The sequence below is a fragment of the Myodes glareolus genome, chromosome 18 (assembly GCF_982192425.1).
Source record: "Myodes glareolus chromosome 18, mMyoGla1.1, whole genome shotgun sequence".
NCBI classification, from domain to species: domain Eukaryota; kingdom Metazoa; phylum Chordata; class Mammalia; order Rodentia; family Cricetidae; genus Myodes; species Myodes glareolus.
Genome location: NC_142043.1, coordinates 35,275,841 through 35,298,545, shown reverse-complemented (window position 1 = coordinate 35,298,545; position 22,705 = coordinate 35,275,841). Strand labels below are relative to the sequence as shown.

General features: G+C 38.4%; 1 protein-coding gene across 1 annotated transcript in view; it reads left to right on the top strand.

The window, feature by feature from the left end:
* Nucleotides 1-22,705, top strand: part of Tmem131 (transmembrane protein 131) — a 163,764-nt gene that overhangs the window by 89,070 nt on the left and 51,989 nt on the right. The window contains exons 5-7 of the mRNA XM_087898067.1: nucleotides 7,115-7,237; nucleotides 17,946-17,952; nucleotides 22,585-22,701. Coding sequence (XP_087754193.1) covers nucleotides 7,115-7,237; nucleotides 17,946-17,952; nucleotides 22,585-22,701 — 247 coding nt within the window. The remainder of the gene's footprint in view (nucleotides 1-7,114; nucleotides 7,238-17,945; nucleotides 17,953-22,584; nucleotides 22,702-22,705) is intronic.

The window sequence follows — 22,705 nt, the reverse complement described above, 5'->3', positions numbered from 1 at the left end:
CTGCTAGTAATTTGCAGAAGCCTTGTGAAACCCTGAGTAGATAAACCAGCCAGTCTTAAAGTAGCACAGTAATACGTGGTTCTTATCTTTAACCACTGAGCTTGTAGAAGTGATGTAGCATAATGAAGGAATGTGCTGCCTATTGGCAAATAAGCATTCTCTTTTCATGGTACAGAGTTTTCTCATGTCACCAAGAGGATAGGACAGCCTAGACAGGAAGGCTCTTCTTGCAGTGGTGTGGACTGCCCAGAACTTGAGAAAGTCTGTCTTATGTGAACATGCATGCGTATAGTAGCCAGCTGGTGCTCCTTCCGCCATCTTCTCTGTCCTCATTACTCTTAATTCCCATAACCTTTCTCTCAGCAAGGGTTTATCTCTATTCTTCCTTCTTGATGTCTCAAGAGGACAAAGAGGTACAGCAAAATTATGAATCAAACCTTCTGATCAACAGGCTCCTGGAACTGTCACACTTGTCTCCTTATGCTCTGTCTTTTTGTCCTCAATGAGATTGGTTGTACTAAAGTTGGACAGGAACAAATATAGAAAAAAATAACTAACAGTCATTTAGCCTGCAGTCTGTTTAAATTGTAGAGTAACAACTTTTTTTTTCCAGAAAAAAAGTACATATGGTGGTCTTTGACTATATAAGGAGAATGTGTTTATTATTCCACACTGTTGTACTTAAATGCCTAGAATGCTGAGGGAAAACTTCTATACTGTACTGATTGATGTGAGATGTCCTTCTGTATATGTGTTGCTTTTATTGGTTAATGAATAAAACTGCTTTGGTCTATGGCAGAGTAGAATTTAGTCAGACTGTTATATATATATGTATATATATATAACATATATAGACTGTTATATATATGTATATATATATAACATATATATATATTACATTTGGACATTTGAAGGAGAGGAATGTGGTATAAGGTTTCTTTTTGCTGGTTTTAAAGTGTATGTATATATACATATATGTGTGTATGTATGTGTGTGTATGTGTGTATGTATATGGAGAGAGAGAAAAGGCAAGGTCAAAAAGACGCCATGTAGCTGCCGAAGGAGAAAGACACCACCGCCGGAACCATATTGGTAAGCCACAGCCTTGTGGCAATACACAGATTAATAGAATTGGACTAATTTAAGATGTAAGAGTTAGTTAATAAGAAGCCTGAGCTAATAGGCCAAACAGTGTTGTAATTAATATAGTTTCTGTATGATTATTCAGTCTCTGCTTTCAAAATGGCATGCCAGTGTGGGGTAGCTACATCCACATAAATCCTGAGAAAGCTTGGGAAGGAATTCTAGACATAAAAGAACAGAGTTAAGCACAGCTTCTTCATAGCTGCATTTTTTTTTTCAGATAGGCTCTGTTTGTGGGCTGCAAGCATGTTTGTGGGCTGCAAGCAGAGGCACGGCTCCTTTAAGAAGCAGTGGCTTCCTGGTTTGTGCTAGTACCACAAATTCTGACTCTTTGGGGAGATCCTGCACTTAAATGGGGTCAACTGTAGATGAAGCCTCAAAAGGAATGAATAAGCCAGGCCGTGGTGGCGCATGCCTTTAATCCCAGCATTTGGGAGGCAGAGGCAGGCAGATCTTTGTGAGTTCGAGGCCAGCCTAGTCTACAAGAGCTAGTTCCAGGACAGGCGCCAAAGCTACAGAGAAACCCTGTCTCGGGAAAAAAAAAAAAAATAGAAAAAGAAAAGAAAAAAATCAAAAAGAAATTCTTACCACCAACTAGTAAATTTGAAGGATGTTGCTTACAAAAGAAAAATATCAATGATGAGAGAGAGAAAAGTCAGCAAGCCCTAATGAGAAAGTTAGCAGGTTTATAAGGGAACAGTTTAGTTTCTACTTGGGCAATTAACTGTACTTTATTAATGGTTAGCTAATGAGGTCTCTGATACTTTCTTTTTAACATTTATTAACATACTTTTAAAATCAGATTTGTTATGGGAGCATTGTATCATAATACACAGGGATGAATAAACAAGATTCAGAGCACTTTCATTATCTAACATTGTTTTACTTTCTGAATGAAAGTATATGTATGGAAGATACATGATATATACATATTTTTTGTGTCATGCCACACAGCTTGAAAAATATGGTGCTAGGTGAACACCTCTGATCAATTTGTCTCCCAGGTATAACCGCTCTCCTGAATTTGTATGATCAGTTCTAAATTTCTTAATATATAGTTATACTGTCTATGCCTAGACCAGTAGAGTGTTAGTTTTTCCTGCTTCTGAACTTCATTGCCCCGTCTTTTTTTATTTCATGATACTTCAAATGTGTAAAAAGTTTCAAGAATATTCTTGTGTGCTTTGTTAACTTTGTATGCCAATGTACTGCATGCCACATAATACCTTTACCTGTGTTGTTAGTCTAAGCCATACTTGTTACCTGTGGCTCCTAGATCCAGGTAAGATAGAAATCTGTCTCAAGTAGCCCCCGGATAGTGAAAACTTTGTCCCTGCATTCCGGTCTTCTCTCTTTCCTAGAAGAAACCAGAGCCACTCATTGTGCTGCACTGTGACAAGGGAGAGTTGGTGCCACTGTCATCTTCAGTACAACTGCTCTACGTTTTCCTAGGAAAAAACATGTTAATTACTTTCTGGATTTCTCAGAAAAGGAGTCTTTCTTTGTTCTGATGATGTGGTGTCCCAGCAGGCTCAGGAGTGCTGAGTCTTTCTGTACTGCCATCTTGTGCTATATGTGTCTCCCTGTTCACACTATTTTTGGTTTCTTTGTCCTCTCAAAAGCTGTTGGAACACAGCCATATACCTATTCAGTTATATTTTGTATATAAAAATAAGTAGAAAATGAGTAGAATCAAAAATCAAAAGACAGAAATTTTGAATAGATATATGAAAAAAGCCAAACAACTTGAATCAGGCCAACAAAAACTTCCTAGAAAGCAAGCTATGGCCCAAATGATGGAATGCAGGTGCCTTTTTAATATGGTATTTTTGGTTTATTGCCCCAATTCTAAACCAGATACTGTTGGGAATACAAACACAATACTGCAAACAAATGTCCTTCTGAGTATGCTTCAGAAGTCCTCTACAAAGTGCTGATAGCCAGAACTCACCAATATGGAAGAAAAATAACTATTCACTACTCTTATATAACATTATTCTAAGAGAATAAAGGAATACATTAGATCCTATCAGTAATGCAGCAAAAGAAATACAATATACTTCCATAGTGATCATTCTCAACAAACCAAGAACAGAAAGGAATGTTCCAACCTAATAAAGATGATCTGTGAGACCCCAAGGTTGGCATCATGTGGAATGCTGAAAGGATGAAACTGTCCCCTGCATCAAGAACAAATTCTTGTCACCTTTCTTCAGCATCATATTTACTCTAATTCAGGCAATAAAGAAGGGAAGGGAACTCAAATGTAACCCAGATGGGAAAAGAAGCAAGCATCTCCACTTTCAAGTGTTACCTAATTAGAAACTAAGCACCCACTCTAAATATAATATATAAAATAAAGACTATTAGAAGTAATAAAAAGGCAGAAACAAACTATATTTTTGTTCTTTGAAAAGAAAGAGAAACGGTTCCAGAACATGCTTGTAACTCAGCACTCAGGTAGGGTAAACTTGAGTTCAGAGGCAGGCTGGGTTAATAAAGACCCTGCATCAAAAACTGGGTGATGCGGGAGAATTGTACTGGGATAGGGTGGGGAAGAAATTCCATGTATAATAACATCGAGGAGAATAAAATTCTTAAATATAAATTAACAGAAGCAATAAGACTTACACAAAAGTAAGAATTATGATCAAGAGAAACTAAAGAACTAAATAAATAGGAAGCCATCTCAGATGTTCTGGATTAGAAGACACAAATTAAGACTACAGTCCTCTGTTAATATATGGATTTAATACAATCCTCATCAGAATTTCAACTGCTTTTTTAATAGAAATTGAAAATCTTATCTTAGAATTTTCAAACATATGAGGATCCAGAACAATCTGATCCAAAACTAAATTAAAACTAAAATTAAAGGAAGCACACTTTGAAATATCAAAAACTTTTTTAAAAAATTATTTATTTGTGTGGGGGCATACATGTAAAGCCAACTTGAATGTCTTGGTTCTCCTAGTACACCATGTGGGTCCTGGGATTGAACTCAATTTGTCAGGCTTGGCCCCAGGTGCCTTCACCTGCTGAGCCATTTTGCTTGCCCTCCAATTTCAAAGGCTTTCTACAAAGCAAGGGTGATTCAAACACATTTATAAGCATAGATTCATAGATAATTGCAAAAGAACTTAGATTGCAGAAATAGACCCTTAAGTTTATTGATAGTTGATTTGAACAGTATTTTAACCATCAAGAAAAGAACATGACTCACAGTGAGGTAAAATATTTACAAATCTTCTGTTTCATGGACTCTACATGGCTGATCATGGCCAAATCTACATGTAAAATGAAAGGGAAGTCTGGGGCTGGAGAGATGGCTCGGTCCTTCCAGAGGACCCAGGTTCAATTCCCCTCACCCATGTGGCAGCTTACAATTGTCTGTAACTCCAGTTCCAGGGGACCCGAAACCCTGGGCTTTTGCACTAATGCACACAAAATAAAGAAAGGGAAAGTCTGATACTCTTAGTCACATTAGGAACAGAATTGCCATCTGCCAGTACACTGCGTTTGTTACTCCACTTTATGTGTTTATGGGCTTCTGTCTTACAATCTGTGTTAAGGACAAAATGTCAAGCCCTACTCTGTGTTTCTTTTTGTTTAAGAAGGGAAAGGATCCCAAGATGGAAGGAAGACCAGTTACACACACACACAGACATACACACAAAAAACTTTTGACTTACTTCCCCGTGTTTGTGAGCATTCCAAGACAGTGCTTAGACCAAACTGTAATGGGGCAAGAGTACCTTCCTAGATTGTAACATATAGACCAAATCTTTGGAAGACCTGAGAGAAAAGTTGGAAACATAAACCTTTCTGCAATTGTTTAAGGAGCTGCTCTCTTTGCTTCAGTCCAGACAGCTTTCCTATACCATAGTCTCTGGTTTCCTGTTCTCCACTGCCCTTTGCCCCTTACTTTTCCTGTCTACCAGTTCAGGCAGCCTTCTGTTTCTCCCAAAGATTTCTTGGTGGAATTTATTCATTTGTTTTTCAGTATCTCTTAGAATATTTTTAATTTTTTAAAATTTCATACATGCGTACTATATTTACATTATTTCCACCTTTCCTTCTCTCCTTCCCAACTCTTACTGTGCCTCCTCTACTTCCTCCCCAAATTCATGACCTCTTTAATGATTATTGAAATACTTATATCACATGTATATATAAATACAAGCTGCAGAGTTCATCAACTGTTGTTTGTATTTATATGTGTTTAGGACTAATCATTTGGGATTGGATAGTGCTTCAAAGAGTTTATTATGGAGAAAACTGATTCTCTTGGCATCCATTGATTGTTGTAGCTCTTCTTCCGGGGTGCCAACTGGAAGTCATTGTGCTGGTTTTGTTTAGGTTTTGTTGAGATTTCATTAGTGTTGTGTCTCTGTCATACATATATAGAAAACAGTATCTCGCAGCAGGTATACTTGGCCTCTGGTTCTTACCATTTTCTTCCCGCTCTTTGCTACTTACATTCCTTGAGCCTTCATTTAGGGGTTGTGTTATCTAGATGGGTCCATTAGGGTTGGGCACTTGATAGTCAGTTGTTCTCTACATTTTGACCCATTCTAGTTTTACCTCTCTCTAGCTTAAGCATTGTAACATTGTTTGGGGAGCAGTACTTGAGGGGAAGAAGACTGGCCTGTGTGCGCTAATTTATCATCTTTAAAAGAACCTAGAGCCCCTAATTCATTTTCTTAAACTAGTGAAAATTATCAAACTATTTTTTGGTTTATAAGTTTTTCCAAATAATAAATTAGAGTCAGAGAACTGAATTGAAGAGAAGATGGGGATAAAGCTTCATGATAAACACTACGATGCAAGTGCCAAGCGCAGTTCTGGCTGTGTTACAATTTGAGGTTTATGCACAGACATTGACTTTGAGTTGTAAAACAAAATTTCAAGAAGTATGGCCTGGAAGGGTTACACAGGGAAAGTATCTTGTAAGAGAAAGATGGATCTGAATTAGAAAATGAGTGTGGCCTAGACAACAGGGAAGACTGCAAAGGAACTGGGGTCCTTCACATCCTGACTCAGGTGGAAGTCTAGATTGTGAAGACTCCGTCAGTTTACTTATTTGGGTTGAGAACACCTAGTTCTGGAGGACATTTTCATACTGGAAGAAGCCAGCAAGCATGTGCATGTGTGCCCCTGTGCATAGCTGCTACTTACTGAAGGATATGGGCAGTGCAGAGTAAGGACATGGCATGTCCTCTGTCTTCAGAGTACTCATAATCTTGTCAGGAAATAGGACCAATGCCACTGAGATTATGAGAGAGCCCCAAAGAAAAGAATTCTGTGATGCTCTCGAAGCTAGGAAGATGCACAGATAGCTGCAGAAGTACCAGTTAAACTCATAGTAAAATTTTGCTTTTAACGAACACCAAGGGGAATATTAAAATAGACCTGAGCCATTGAGTATGTATTTCATATTGTTTCCTTAAGAAGAGGCAGTTTGCTGTGAGTGTTAGTTCATGGACTGGATGCAAATTCAGGTTCAAAAAATGAATTTGGGCAAGTTATTGAAGCTTTTTTTTCTATTTTAGTGTCCTCTATTAAACAAGAATAACAGAAGTCCCTAATTCATTAGATCTTTTCATACAACCTTACCGCTAATTTGTTTGTGTCTGGAACTTGGGGAGAGGTCCTGATTCACCATTAACAGAGAGGCACGATGGTGTTAGAAGAGAGATCAGACCACATTCCCAGGCTGGCTTCCTCACCAGACTGTAGGCATTATTCAGCTGAAACTTGTTTGATTGAATTGTAGCATCTGACTCAGTGTGTCACACAGAGTGACACTCAGATATTTATTGAGTTGACGAAATGTATTTTACTATTTTACTGTGTTTGCATATGAATTTACCTAATAATTTTGTGTTTGGCTTTTAAGCAACTAATGATTATCCTAAAAGTTAGAAGTATCTTTGAATTATTTCTGACAGTTTTCTTTTTACTTTTGCAGGCCAGTTGGAATGCCAAAAATGGAAAAAGTCTACTTACATAATCCTAGTTCTGAAGAAACTATCACTTTAGTATCAATATCTGCTACAACATCACATTTCCATGCATCATTTTTTCAAATAGGGTAAGCTTTCCCACTGTGGTTGGTATCTCTCTTGTTTGAAATGGAAGTTCTGCATTTTTATTAAGTTTATTTTGCTACAGTTAAAATCTGTTTCTAGTATTTCCTTACTTTCTTAGATGTCAGTTTGTCTCCTTTCTGAAAAACCTAACCTTCTCGTGGCCAGTTCTACAGGCAGGTCCTCAGCACTGAGTGAAGGTTCTGTTGCTGTGTAATAAGTTAGCCAGAACTTGATGGCTTAAGCTAGTGCTCACTTAGGAACAGTTTGTAAGGCCAGTGAAGTGATGCTCAGTATATCATAAGAATTACAATGGCGCCAGGCAGAGTGGTGACACATGCCTTTAATCCCAGCACTCGGGGGCAGAGGCAGGCAGATCTCTATGAGTTGAGGCCAGCCTGGTCTACAGAGTGAGTTTCTGGACAGGTTCCAAAGCTACAGAAAAACCTGTCTTTAGGAGGGAAAAATGAATTAAGATAGCCTGGGCTCAGTCCCTCCTTGCTTAGAGACTCTGAGAGGAAATGCACCCTCTGTACTCATTCAAGTCTTTAGTGGAATTAAGTCATTTGTGTGTTTGCAGAATGGAAGCCCCTGTTTTCTTGCTGATCAGGCCCTCACTGAGCTTAATGCTCCCATGAGCTCTTCCATTTTTGTAAGCCAGCAGCAACATGTCATTCCCTCCTTGTGCTTCTTATCTCCCTGGCTACGGCATCTGCCACTAGTGAAGTAAACTCATGACATTGGGTCAGGACCACTGAGATAGTCAGCTGACCACACCTGCAAAGTCCCTTTTACAATAGACAACCACGGTCATCGAGGTCACCATAGTCACGATCATGGTGGAGTTCTGGGTACCATGTGCATCCTCCAAGTTTTTACTCATGATGTTGGTAGTAAGATGTGAAGCTGTTATTCAAGAAAGAGCCGTTCTGATCAAAACAACAGAAAAAGGAACTGAAGTAAGTTTTTTTTTAAATTAGGAGATATATTATGTTTTAATGTGTAGGCTTCCAAAATAGTGAATAGGAAATTTCATTAAAATCAGGAGAAAGTAAATAAATGGATTGTAATTTCATCTTCCCAGGTTTTTGTTGACTATTGAAGGGCAGTGACTAAGAAAATGAACATACTTTGTAACACATAAGACATTTGTAAACTACTGGTTAATGTCATATTAGTTGTTCAGGGTTTTACATTTCTCCTTTTTAAAATCCTGTTTTGTCATGTGTTTTTGTTAGCGCTTCTGTGGTTAAAAAATGGCTGTGGTTTAAGTTTTTTCTACCTCCATCTTTGAAGTATTTTCAAAATAAAGGGTTTGAAAGTCAGCATATTGCTTTTGATAACAAAAACTTAGTTTTCTTGTAATTCTCATGGAAAATACCCCTTTTCTTAAAGTATTTCCTAAACTTTCCTTGAGTTATTCTTGTTTTTACCTAAAAGATATTTCACATTTTTTTTTAATTAATGTATCAGTGGTCTCAAGACAAATAACAAAATTCTAATACTGAGGGAGACAGGAGTATATAAAGTAAGAGGTAGGACTCAGAGGGTTTTGCTTTGGTTATGAGTAACTTACAAGAGCCTTCTATGAGTGTAATTTGCCCAGTGATTTGCCTCATACTTTGCTGTGGCATTATAACACCTATGTTCATTCTCTCTCTCTCTCTCTCTCTCTCTCTCTCTCTCTCTCTCTCTCTCTCTGTGTGTGTGTGTGTGTGTGTGTGTGTGCGTGCGCGCGCGCACGCGCATGCTTGCAGGTGTAGACAGGAGATTTCATGTACCACCAGTATGCAGACATGCTAGGTTGGAAGTCAAGGAAAAATGGAAACAACCCTAAACTTGATTTGCTATACTTAGATAAATGTATAGTTAATAATTTGTTGACTGGCTTCACTAATTCAAGTGATCCTTTGCTGTTTCTAATGTCTCAAGCTTACCTTGGCCGAGGACACGGCTTTCATCCTTTCACTTCATCCAATATTGTCTAGACCAGGAGTTGCAACTGTTGCTGGAGTAGGTAGACAACCCAGGGCTGCGGTGTTGGGAGCTTACAATCCGTCCAGTTGAGCAGCTCCAACATGCCTTTACTTGATTGTCTTGTGAGAGTTGGAAATTCTGTGCAGTTCTGATTTTTCAAGGCAAGTCAGAAATAAGAATCTTTATGTATCTCCCAATTTTCCCACATTGGAAGTGAGTTGAATTTTAGAAAGACAGGGTAGACAACACAGCATAAGCTTTTTTCTGCCAGTTTAACACTTCTGATCTAGACTCTGTCCCAGAGAACATTTCTGCTGATGAACTTTACTTAGAGAACAGACTTTCTGGAAATTCCTTGAAAAGATAAATTATCTATGTAGTCAGAATCAGTTCCAGGAAGCGTAACTAAGCAGTGACTGTCATGACACTCGTCAGACTTGCTGTAGATGCCTTTGGGTTCAGCTTTAAGACGATCAACTCCCCCCGCTCTCCCAAAAAAGTTTGCCAATATTGGTGTGATTTTTTTTTTCTTTCCTCTTGTTCCTTGTGCTTTCTATTTTTTTTCTCATGGTAAGACAGACTCCAGAATCTCAGGCGTGAAGGGGAGAGACAGGGTAGAGTGACCTTATTTCCCTACCTTCTCAGTTTCAGACCTATAGTAAAAGCCATTGTGTTCCTCATACCCAGGAAAACACACCTCCCTTATAGACACCCTCAGACTCCCCCATCACATCTTATTTCTTTGGGGAAAAAGGTTTCTTATAACTCATGAAGCTTTTTTTTTGTTACTACCCAATACTGTCTCTGTATTAACCAACCCATAAAAAATAGGGAAAAAGAAGAATTATTTAAAAGACTAAGTTCTATATAGCTGTGTTTCAGTTAAATTTTCAGGCAAACAGAATTAATAAAAATGTTTCAGTTTATAGATAAAATACAAAAATTTTAAGCTACCTTATTACACTTTAAATAATCTCATGGGTTGAAGGCTCTTGTGAGCATTAATGATTAATTAGGTGTAGAAGCCTAAATATTTATTCCATTTTAGGTTAAACTCCAGTATCCATGCACGTTGTTGCTATAGCACATCTGCTAGTGTAGGGTATTGTACAGATAAAGAAACCAGTGTCTGTTGCTAGGAACCAATATACAGTGTGTTCTCTGTATCTTTTATGAAAAGCAAAGGTTTCTGTGGGTTTCGGTATGTCGGTAAGAGCCAGAGTAAATAGATAGCTATACTGGTGTAGAATGACCTGAGAACATTAACCTTGGCTGGGTGGTGGTGGTGGTGGTGCAGGCCTTTAATCCCAGCACTTGGGAGGCAGAGGCAGGTGAATGAATCTCTGTGAGTTCAAGGCCAGCCTGGTCTACAATACAGCTAGTTCCAATACAGACTCCAAAGCTACACAGAGAAACCCTGTCTCAAAAAAACTATTAAAAAAGAGAGAGAGAGAGAGATCATTTACCTCTGTTCTTCACACATCTTTGCTTTGTGTTCATAAGTATAATAAGCCCTTACTACTTTTATAATTTACAACATGTAAGGAAATATAAATTTAAAAACCAGCTTTACCACCTATATAGAAGTAGCAAATTTATTAATTTAACAGATATTACCAGGATTCATCACTGAACAAACGGGAAATCACTGCTCATGGTACTTGCCCCTAAAGGGGGTTTGGTGACTTCAGCAAATATAATAAATATACTTTATGAGACTTTAGAAGACAGCATGATCTAAGAAAAAGAAAAACAGTGGAATAAGGGTTTATTGTGTTGTAAATAGTAGGCAGTGTTTGACCAGACCAGAAACTGGTCGGATGAATGGAGACTAGATCAGAGCAGCCCTGAAAGAGCAGGTAGTGCAGAGACACTGGGGTGAAAGCTAACCTGGGAGGAAGAGGGCTCTCGGGTTGTGAGGGGCCCTGCACATTGTATGAGGCCTTGGCTTCTGTCCTTTCTAAAATGTGAAAGCAGCAGAAGAGCATATGCAGAAGAATGGAATGTTAAAGCTTATTTTAAAAGAGTCATCGTTGATCAAAAACAGAAGAGTAAGGTGAGAAATCAGATGTAGACATGTTCTGGTCACCTGTGGTATCTTATGTATGCTTTGCTGAATTTACCAGACTCTGAGTGAGTCTTTCCAGTTCTTCTAGTTATTAAATGTATGGGCATAGAGATGTATATAATGCCCTTTCTTGCAGGAAAGAAATTGACGTGATCAATTCTTTATGACAATTTTATACATATATAATTAGACTTTATTCACATATACCATGATGCTTTTCAGTTACATCCATTTTCTTGCAAATGTCATTAATTCATTTTCCTTTGCATCTGAATAAAACTTCATTATGTATATATACCACATTTTTCATCCACTCCCTCCTTGGCAGACAACCTCACTGGTTCCATATCTTGGATGTTGTGAATAGCAAAGTAGTAAACACAGCTGTGCTAGTTTCTCTGGTATGCTGAGACTCCCTTAGATAAGAACCCAGCAGTTAGTTTAGCTATCAAATGTTAGTTTAGTCTGATTTCCCTAATAGCTACAACTATTTTCATTCTCACAGACAGCATATACATCTTCATCTTTTCTGCATCCATCCACAGCAGTGTTTCTTGTTGTTTATCTGACTCGGGTAAGATGGAATCTCACAGCAGTTGTAATTTGTATTTTCCTAATGACTAAAGGTATTGAACACTCTGCCAAACATTTATTGACTAAATTTCTTTTTAGAAAAGACTATTCAGTTCAGTAAGCATTTATTGGCTAGATGATTTGTCCTTTTGGGTTGGTTGTTTGTAGTTCCTTATAAATCCGGATATTCTCTGTTCAGTGTTTAAACTGGTAACGATTTTTATCCATTCTATAGGGTATGCCTTCACTCTGGTAATTGTTTTAAGTTCATGCAGTCATTTGATAATCATTGGAGTTACTTGCTGTGCTATTGGCAGCCTTTTACAAAGTCCTTGTCTATGCCTGTATGTCGCAGTGTTGGGGGAGTCTTTATTACTGCTTCAGTATTGTTGCTTGTTGTAGATCTAAATTATTTATATCTTCTTGGTGTACATTAGTAGGTCATATATATCTAAGAATTAATTTTTCTTCAGATTTGTGATAAAGGTTTCAAAGTATTTCCCATTGGTTCTCTGGATTTCATCAGAATCTCTTGTGACATCCCCCCCCCCCCCGCTTTCATCTCTAAGTTTGTTAGTCTGGATCTTCTCTCTCTTTTGGTTAGACTGCTTAGAAGTTTATCAATGTTGTTTACTTTTCAAAAAGTGACAACTCTAGATTGACTCTCTATATAGTTATTTTCGTCTCTATTTCCTTAATTTCTGCCCTGATCTTTTATTCTTTCTTGCTATCTACTGCCTTTAGCTTTGATTCATTCATGTTTTTTTAATAGACTTTTGAGATACAACATTAATTTTTTTAAAGATTTATTTATTTTTTTATATTGTGTGTGAATGTTTCCATGCATGTATGTCTGTATCATGAGCATGCCTGGTGCTCATGAGGGCAGAAGAGGACATTATCTCCTGAAACTAGAGCTCCAGACAGTTGTGAGCCATCATGTAGGTACTAGAAACCTGAGTCCTCTACAAGGGAAGCAGTGCCTTTAGCTGCTGGGGCCAGAGTTCCAGCCTCCTCTACAATTTTTTATATGTATGAGCTCATAGTTTTAAACTTTCCTTTTAAAACTGCCTTGATTATATCCCAAAGGTTTTGGTTAGTTAGAATTATACTTTTGCTTCATTTGACTCTAGGAAATTATCAGGTACAATTACTCCCTAAAATGAATTCAGTGACCTACTGGTCATTTAAGAGTGTTTCTTAGTATCCAAGTGTTGTTATGGTTTCTGTAGTTCCCCTAGTCACTGATTTCTACTTTTATTCTACTGTCATATAAGCTGCAAGAAATTGTTTTAAAGTCCAACTCGGTATGATCTCCTGGGCACGCACGATGGAAGAAAAGACACCAGCTCTTGAAAGTGTGCTCTGACTTCCACCTATGTGTCCTGGTATGCACACATCCACATACTAAATAAATAAACATAATTTCAAACTTTTAAAAGAAATTATTTTGATTATTTTGTCTTTAAGATTTACGTTGAGACCTACCGTATATCTGTTTTGGAGAAGGTACCATAGGCTGTTGAGAATAAATGTATTTCCTTTCTGTTGAATAAAATATCCTGCAGACAGTTGTTAAGTCCATTTTGTCTGTGATGTAATTTAACTCTGTTTTCTTTGTTGGTTCTTGTTTGAATGACCTGTCTAAAGATGGTGGGCAGGGTAGTGTTAAAGAGATGGCTCAGTAGTTAAAGATGGTGGGCAGGATAGTGTTAAAGAGATGGCTCACTAGTTAAGGATGGTAGGCAGGATAGTGTTAAAGAGATGGCTCACTAGTTAAGGATGGTAGGCAGGATAGTGTTAAAGAGATGGCTCTTTAACATCATGAAAGCACATGCTGCTTTCCCAGAGAACCTGGTTTCAATTCCCAGCATCCAAATGGCAGCGCACAGCTGTCTGTAACTCCCATCCCAAAGGAGTCTTCAGGCCTCTATGGGCTCTGCATACAGGTGGTGTATGGGCATATATGCAGGCAAAACACCATGCACATTAAATAAATATATAAATAAGAAAGTAATATTCGAAAGTTATGCTCTCCTTGTATCAGGATCTTATGCCCACTGGTGATTTTTTTATGAAACTGGGAGCCCCAAAGTATGGTACATAGGTATTTACAATTATTATGTTTTCTTGATGAATTATATGTTGTTTGTTTAATTTTGGTTTTTCTTTTTTGTAACATGAGGGCCGGCTTGGGAGCTGCACTTTTTGTTTTGTTTTGTTTTGTTTTGACAGGATTTCTCTGTGCCCTGGCTGTCCTGGAACTCACTTTGTAGATCAGGCTGGCCTCAAGCTCACAGAGTTCCACCTGCCTCTGCCTCCCAAGTGCTTGGATTAAGAACTACGCCTTTTATTAGTATGTAATGTCCTTCTTTATCACTTCAGATTTTACTTTGAACTCTATCACCTGTCAAAATAGCTATACCAGCTTCTGTTTGGCTGATAAACTTAAAAACTTGTTTGAGTGTCTTTTCCAGTAGACAGCATATAGTTAAATTTTTTCAGTCTAGTTAACTGAGTCTTTTTATTGATGCACTGAGGCCATTAACATTTACGGTTGTTATTAAGAAATAATTTTGGGAGTTATTATTTGACTTTTCTTTGTTTCTATTAGTATTAAGGGTTTCCTGGCTTACTTAGTCTGGACATGATGAAGTCCTTCCTAGCTCTCCCATGTTCACCTGTTCCTCTTATGGAACTATATAATGCTTTAGCCTTTCTTTCCTCTCTGGCCTGCCTAGTGGTCATAAACTACCTTAGTTTGTGCTTGAAATATCCTAATTTCTTCATCAATTTTAAAAGAAATCTCTGCTAAACGTACATAGGCTTGAAGTATTTGTCCCGTGCTTTTCTTACCATAGGATTGCTCAAGTAAGATCTGATGCTTATTCTGACGAGTTTCACATTGTAAACTTGTTGGGTTCCCCCCCCCCCCACAGCTCTCTGTATCTTCTCTGCTTTGTGTTTTTGACATCTTGACAATATGTTATGAAGCACACTTCTGGTTGTTTTCGCTTTAGACTTTAAGAGTTTCTTGAATTTGGTTGTCCACTTCTTTCTCTAAATTTAGGAAATTTTCTGCTATAATTTTATCAAGTAGGTTCTCTCTCCATCTCAATTCTTTACCTCAAGGACTCTTAGGTTTATTCTCTTAGTCATATCCTAGAGTTCTTGGTCATTACAATCAAGCTTGTTTATTTCTTTTGGAATGTTTGAATATGGTGTTTCCCCAACCTTGTGTTCTACCCTGATATTCTAACTTCTACCTGGGCAAGTCTGTCAGGACACTTTGCACAGTGTTTGTTATTTGATTGATTGAGCTTTCCTTTTCCAATAACTCTTTGGTTTTCTAAATCTTGGTTTCCGTTCTGGTTTTCACTTCCCTTTGCTCATTTTCTCTTTTATGTTGATGTTTTTCTCTTTTGATCTAGGATTAATTTCCATACTTCACTTGTTTATATGATTGATCCTCTGGGGTGTTTTGCTTTTAAGATATCTGTCAGGTGTTTTAGCCACTTCAGCATCTGATTTTGACTGTTGAGGAATTGTGATCATTTGGAGGAGTTATCTTTCTTTACTTTATCATGGTTCTTGTGCCTTTGTGCTGCAATTTGTGCATCTGTTTGTTATGCTGTCTTTTCCTGTTTTATTTGCTTTTCATTTTAGTGAGCGCCCTGTGCCTGAGAGTTCTGTCTCTAGGTGAACTACTGTAACAACTGCAGCACTAAGTCATGCAAGTAGAAGAAATAGATCTAAAATAAAGTAAAACTCACCTGTATGTCACTGTGTACCACGAAATAAAGCTTGGTAAAACTAATGAAGAGTTAGCTTTGAAGTTAAAAATTAGGATTGGGCTGGATAGGTGGCTCAGTGGTTTAAAGCACTTGTTGCTCTTGCAGAGAACCTGGGTTTAGTTCCCAGCACTGACATGACTGTCTATAACCATCTATAACTCCCGCTTCAGAGACTCTGATGCCCTCTTCTGACTTCATTGGGCACTAGGCATACAGGTGGTATAATGACAGACATACAGGCAAAACACCCATAGATAAAATAAGTCTTTAAATTTTTTAAATTATTTAGAATAAATGAAAATAATAAATGGATGAGGTAAAGGAAGAGGCAGAGAAAGGAGGAAGTTGAAGCAAAGTTAGATAAACAAAAGGAGAAAGAAGAAGAGTAGAGAAACATGTTTTGAAGGGAAGAGGAAAGAATAAGAAATTAGAATAAATAAAAATTAGACTGGGGAAATGATTCAGCAGGTAAAACACTTGCATATGAGGACCTGGGTTCAAATCCCCAGAACTCAAATAAAAACTGATCATATAGTACGAGTCTAATTCTAGCACCCCTGAAGGGAGATGGGAGCTAGAGATAGAGGAATCTCTGGAAGCTCACAGGCCAACCAGCCTGGAGTTTGTATTGAGAAGTCAACAAAAAAACACTGTCTTAAGAGGGGAGGCAAGGCTGCAATGTTGAATAGTGTCCTGATTGGATTCTACAGCTTTGAACCTCATGTCGGATAGGTAACTCTAGAGTTCTGTCCATCCATTGCCCTGATGAGCATGCTGCCTGCACTTTTCAGTCCCCAGTGCCTGTTGTTCTCATGATGAATTCTGGATGTTCAAGCTTCCAGGGACACTTTGTTATAAACAATAGGTTGCCTCTTCAGGTAGGTACTGGGCACAGCCCTCTGACCCTGGAGAACTCCTCTTTACTGCTGATCCATCCTGTTAGAGAAGTCACTGTCTCAGGAAGACCCATAATTAGATTTGAGACTTGTGAAAGCTGTGGTCTTGTTCTGTGGGTAGAACTGACTATTCTTTCCACCTAGGCCTCCTAGTTTACCTTACAGATGAGGTTTCTGTTCCACTCCGCAACGATAGAGTTGCAACTCTGTGAACTGTGACTTGCTTCTTTCCCATGGCAACTCTTGTGTTTCTCTGCACTTTCACCTGTCTTGTCACTCCTTCAGGACTGTCCTTTCTTTCTCTCTTTGCAACAGTCTATTTTTAAAAATAATACTTTAATCAATTCTTTTGATTTTTTTGAGACAGGATTTATCTGTGTAGCTTTGTTGCCTTTCCTAGAACTAGCTCTTGTAGACCAGGCTGGCCTCCAACTCACAGAGATCCACCTGCCTCTGCCTCTGGGATTTCGTGCAATGTATGTTTATTATACTTACCCTAGCCACCCCTCCCAGATCTACCCTTACCTCCCTGCCCACCCAACTTGGCATGGTGGTTTGTTTGTTTTTGAACTCTTCAAATTCAGTTTATATTGCCCAACTAGTCTTAGGAGTGAAGACTGCCTTAGAGAATGGCTGACCTGCCAGGGGTCACACCATAAAAGAAAACCGACTCTTCTCCCGCAGCAGATATAATTACCTATAGCTCTACAGCTCATGGTAGGGTTTTGTGCCCATCTTCTCTCCATCTTGGGAATTTGTCTGGCTCAAGCTTACATAGATCTTGTGTTTGCTGTTAAAATCTCTTGAGTTCATATTTGCAACTGCCCTGTTGTGTCCAGAAAACTGTTTCCTTGAGTTATCTACCACCTCTGTCTCTTAAACTCTTTCCATCCCCTCTCCTTGAAGATCCCTTCGCCTTGGGGTTTGGACAGCCCCTTTAGGACTGAACACTCCCCAGTCTTACTCCCCGAAGGTTGACCAGGTGAGGGTCTCTGTTAATTGCCATCAACTGCAAGTACACACTTACATTATACTGTGTCATTTAACAGAGCAATGGTAGGTTCTCTTCTAGGGCCTATGTCCTATCTAACTACAGGTTCTTGGCCCCATTAACATTGCCAGGTCCCATCTCACAGAGCAGGCCTAATTAGATCAAAGCATAAAGCAGTTGGTTATTTCTGTAACATTCATGCCTCTGGTGCACCAGCGAGAGTAACTTGTCAGACCCATCATTATTGTAGCTTGCAGAGTTCACAGCTGGATGATATTAATGGTTACTTTTCTTCTCTGATAGCATGCATAGCACTTTCCAACATTGTGAAAGCTAGCCAGTAGGGATTCAGCTTCCAGGTGAGTACTAGCTAGATTTTTCCATATTCCATGACTCAAGAATAGGGTATCTTAGCAATAGGGTCTTGCCATCAAACTCTGGACAATGACCAAGAGCATTGGTAATAGCTTGTAACATTTTGGGGGTTTAGGGAACCCTGCTGGCCAATAAACTCAAAAAGAGGTATCTAATTGCTGGTGCTAGAGTTTTTAATTTGCAGGCATGTGGTGTCTAGTTAGGATGCTATTCACACTATAGTGTAACTCCATTTAAACTCTTTATATGCGTATAGGTATGTATTTTAAGACGCTTCTACAGTAGTGGGTTTCCATATGGCTTTTTCAAAGGGCTTTCAGTCTTAGTTATCCCTCCCCATTTCTCCTCTTGTACCCTGCCCTTCTATTCCCACTCCATTTAATCCTTGCTGCTCCATTATTCCCTTCCCCCATTTATTTTCCTGATGTGTTCTGTTGACAGACGTTTCTGTCCTGCCTGTTCCCGCAGCCATTCAGTCCCAAAGAAACACACAGAGGCCTACATTAGTTAAAAACTGGTTGGCCTATTAGATCAGGCTTTCTTATTAACTAACTCTTAAATCATACATTAACCCATAATTCTTGTCGTGTTAGCCACATGGCTTGGTACCTTTAAAACAGCAAGGGATTCTCATCTAGCTTCCTCTGTGTCTGGATAATGACTACAGACTGAACCTTTTCTCTTCCCAGAATTCTCCTATTCTGGTTGCCCCGCCTATACTTCCTGCCTGGCTACTGACCAATCAGCATTTTATTAAACCAATACAAGTGACAGATCTTTACAGGGTACAAGACCATTGTCTCACAGCATTCCCCCCACACATACCTTTTTTTTTTTTTTTCAAAACAAGAACTCTGATTCTGATCTTCTTTGTTGAGCTTTTTCCTGACCATTATCCATAATAACTTGTAACCAACACTCTAAATAAAGACAAATATCCACAATCCATTTTTTGGGGAATATGGGTGTAGTTTTCTAGACTGATTTCTACTGATTGGGGGTGCTGGTAATCTTATGGGGACCTAAAGAAAATTTAGAATTATGCTCTAAGTCCTGACTGGAGTATTCTGTGAGGCTTGATTATCTCAGCCAACAGTCTTGAGGCTGTTCTGGATGTAGAACTTAGAGGAAACTCCAACAGAGATTCTCTGAAATGTCGGATCATTTGGGCCATTTGCTTCTATTGGAGATTCTTCGGGGGCGGGGGTCTTTCTCAATAAAACCTGATTTTTCTTGACCCAGAATGAATCTACAGCCTCTCATTTCCTGTGGAAACAAAAGCAAAACCACTTCTCCAAAGTAACATATTTTTTGACTTAAATTTTGAAGTCAAAGCATTTTCAAAATATATGTTATATTAATCCAGCAGCATTTATAATCAAATGTCTTTTAGCAGCTGTTGCTCCTTCCTCAGCCATCAAACAATTCAAAGACAACACAATTACATACAGTATTCAGATTCTCTGTATATTTTCCATCTTTACATGGCTTTATTTTTAACTCTTATTTTTTATTTTTAATTCTTAGTTTTTTGAGATGAGGTTTCTCTGTGTTTCTTTGGTTGTCCTGTAACTCACTCTGTAGATCAGACTGTCTGTGAACTCACAGAGATCTGCCTGCCTCTGCCTCCCAAGTGCTGGGATTAAAGGTGTGTGCCATTATACCCAACTACTCTCTTTCTTTCTTTTTATTTTTTTAAGAATATTATCCTTTTTCTTTTCTCTCCCAAGTCTACATATGTTTTTAAACACACTATAAACCATTTAGAGGGTTTTTTTCATCTGACTCTATCTTTACTGTATATCTTTTTCTAACCACACGAGTCTTTAGTTTGTTAAGAAATAAGGCTAGGGTTAAAGCTGTGGCTTTGACGGCTGGATCCACCCCACTCCTTAGCTTTCTGAGAGTCTAGCTTCATGGCGGAAGTGCTGGTGGGAGCCATGTTTATTGCCAAAAATCTATGGAGTTTCACGGTCCCTGCCACCACCAAGAAGCATGCTGTCAACTGCTCATAAACACCATTTAAGTGTTTGGTAGTTGGGCCTCTTAAAAGAGCTGCAAGGTTTTTATAGCTAAAGCTGAGTCAGGAAACCTCTCTTAAATGACACATGCTTACTCTAGCAAACAGAGCCCACCTAAGAAAATGCTGCCACTGAGAAGCCATACTTAACTTTGTTCTTTTGTGTCCAGAATGACTTCCCAAGCTCTCTCAGGTTTTATGTGGATATAGTTTCCCACGTTGGGCACCATTTGTTGTCAGAGGTTTCTGTCCTGCCCAGTCCGCAGTCATTCAGTTCCAGAGAAACACACAGAGGCCTACATTAATTATAAACTGGTTGGCATACTAGATCAGGCTTTCTTATTAACTAAGTCTTTTTGGTTTTTTTCAAGGCAGGGTTCCTCTGTAGCTTTGGAACCTGTCCTGGAACTAGCTCTTGTAGGCCAGGCTGGCCTCGAATTTACAGAGATCTGCCTGCCTCTGCCTCCCAAGTGCTGGGATTAAAGGCGTGTGCCACCACTGTCCAGCCTTATTAACTAACTCTTACATCATACATTAACCCATAATTCTTGTCTGTGTTAGCCACATGACTTGGTACCTTTAAACAACGAGGCAGTCTCATCTTGCTTCCTCTGTTTCTGGGTGACAACTGCAGACTGAGCTTTTCCTCTTCCCAGAATTCTCCTGTTCTGGTCACCCCACCTATACTTCCTTCTTGGCTCCTGGCCAATCAACATTTTATTAAAGCAATACAAGTGACAAGTCTTTACAGGATACGAGACCATTGTCCCACAATAGTGTTCTATCTTCCTCCTTTGAAAGCTCCTCTCCTCCTGTGGCCCTTTACTGGTTTCCTAACCTCTATTGGAATGGAATAGTCTTATTTTTTGTTAACCAGATATTTTTCCTTCTGACTGCACAGAAGTGGATACTACTTTTCCATCTTTCTTAGAGGAGCCCTATATTCCTTCACCCTTCCATAGCATATAGTGTATAGATGTATATACAGTATATCATCTAGAACTAAAGCTTGTATAATACCATTCATGTTTTAGATTCCCATGTATTCTCCTCTCTCTCTCTCTCTCTCTCTCTCTCTCTCTCTCTCTCTCTCTCTCTCTCTCTAACTCATTCTGTATAGAAGTTTTAAATCAGTTTTGAGCTCTGAAGTACCGAGTGTCGTTTTATTTATCTTAGTGACTGGTTCCTGCTTTGTAGTCATCAAATTTTACCTAACTTAATTTTTGCTTTCTTTGGATTTCATTTACTGTATTTCTCAAAGCAGAAATATAAATTGTTGAATTGAGATCTGTATGTTCAAAATAAATGTGTAATGTTACAAATTTCCTTCTAATGATTGTTTAGTTGGTGTTTGTACATTGTAATATGTTGTATTTTCATTTCAAATCAATTCAAAATATTTATATTACTCTGTGTCTACTTAAAAAGCCAGCGGTTTATTTAGAATTGTGTTGCAGGACATTCACAAGACCTAAGTTTATTCCTTTTTGTTTTGTTTTTCGAAACAAGGTTTCACTGTAGCTATTGAGCTTGTTCTGGAACTAGCTCTTGTAGACCAGGTTGGCCTCAGACTCACAGACATCTGTCTACCTCTGCCTCCTGAGTGCCGGGATTAAAAGTGTGTGCCATCACCTTTATTAATTAATGAATTCAGGATCAGGGTGTGAATTCCTCTTTTGTTACACTTCTAGGGGTGCTATACTCCACTTGAGCCTACATTCAGCCTTTAACAATGTGTGAAAGTTTGGATGAGTTCTTTTTGCCCTCTTGTATAATAGCCCTATCACACATTCTTTGCTGTGCTGAGCCAGTGTTTATATTCCCTCTCTATTTGGACATGTTTGTCATCTATACATTGTGTGTGACAGTTTTTAAAAAAGTTAAGTTTTTTTTTTTCTGACTTTTCCTGCTGATAATGCAAAAGGAATCTTTCTAGCTTTTGTCATCTTAGGATCAAGCCAGAGTCTCGGTGCCATATGCTTTGAACTATAATTTGGGTAACATTTTAGAGATCTTAAAATAGAAGCAGAATGAGAGAGATGATAGCTTTACATATTAAATGTTCCTTAAGGCTACATTGCAGGCAAAACTATAGTCTTAGTCATGAATTTCATGGAATATCCTCTATTACCTTGCTGTAATAAAATTTTTGTTACTGATTATGATGACTTTCTTGGTCTACAGGAAGTAATAGTGAGTTCCTTCTTTCCTACCTTAAGTTGCAGTGACATTTCATACATCATGTGGACAATTGGCAGAGGTGGATTGGGGCCCAAGTTTCTTGTTTGTAGTACAACAGTACATCTGTGTAACAAGTTCAGCTTCAGCCTTGGGGCTATTTGGTTATCTGATCGTAACTAACAGTGTATAATTAGGTGCCTTATTCCAGTCTAGTGACCTTTGAATGAACAGAGTCCAAGGGATCTGTATGTTGAACAGGGCTTTTAGGCCAGTAAAGGATGAAGGTAGGTAATGAAGACATGTTTTATTATTTTTCCATTTTACAAGAATATGACTAACTTAAAGGCTAAATATTTAAAGAAAAACAGCTAGTTTGTGGAAATGATTTGTTTGTTTTGTAGAACTTTAGCTGTCTAATGGTCAGTATGCCCTGACATTTTTGATAATCAATTTAATTTCCTTGCTTTTATTTTTCAGAAAATTCTTCCAGGAGGAAACACATCGTTTGATGTAGTTTTTCTTGCAAGAGTAGTGGGAAATGTGGAAAATACTTTATTTATTAACACATCTAATCATGGGGTGTTCACTTACCAGGTAA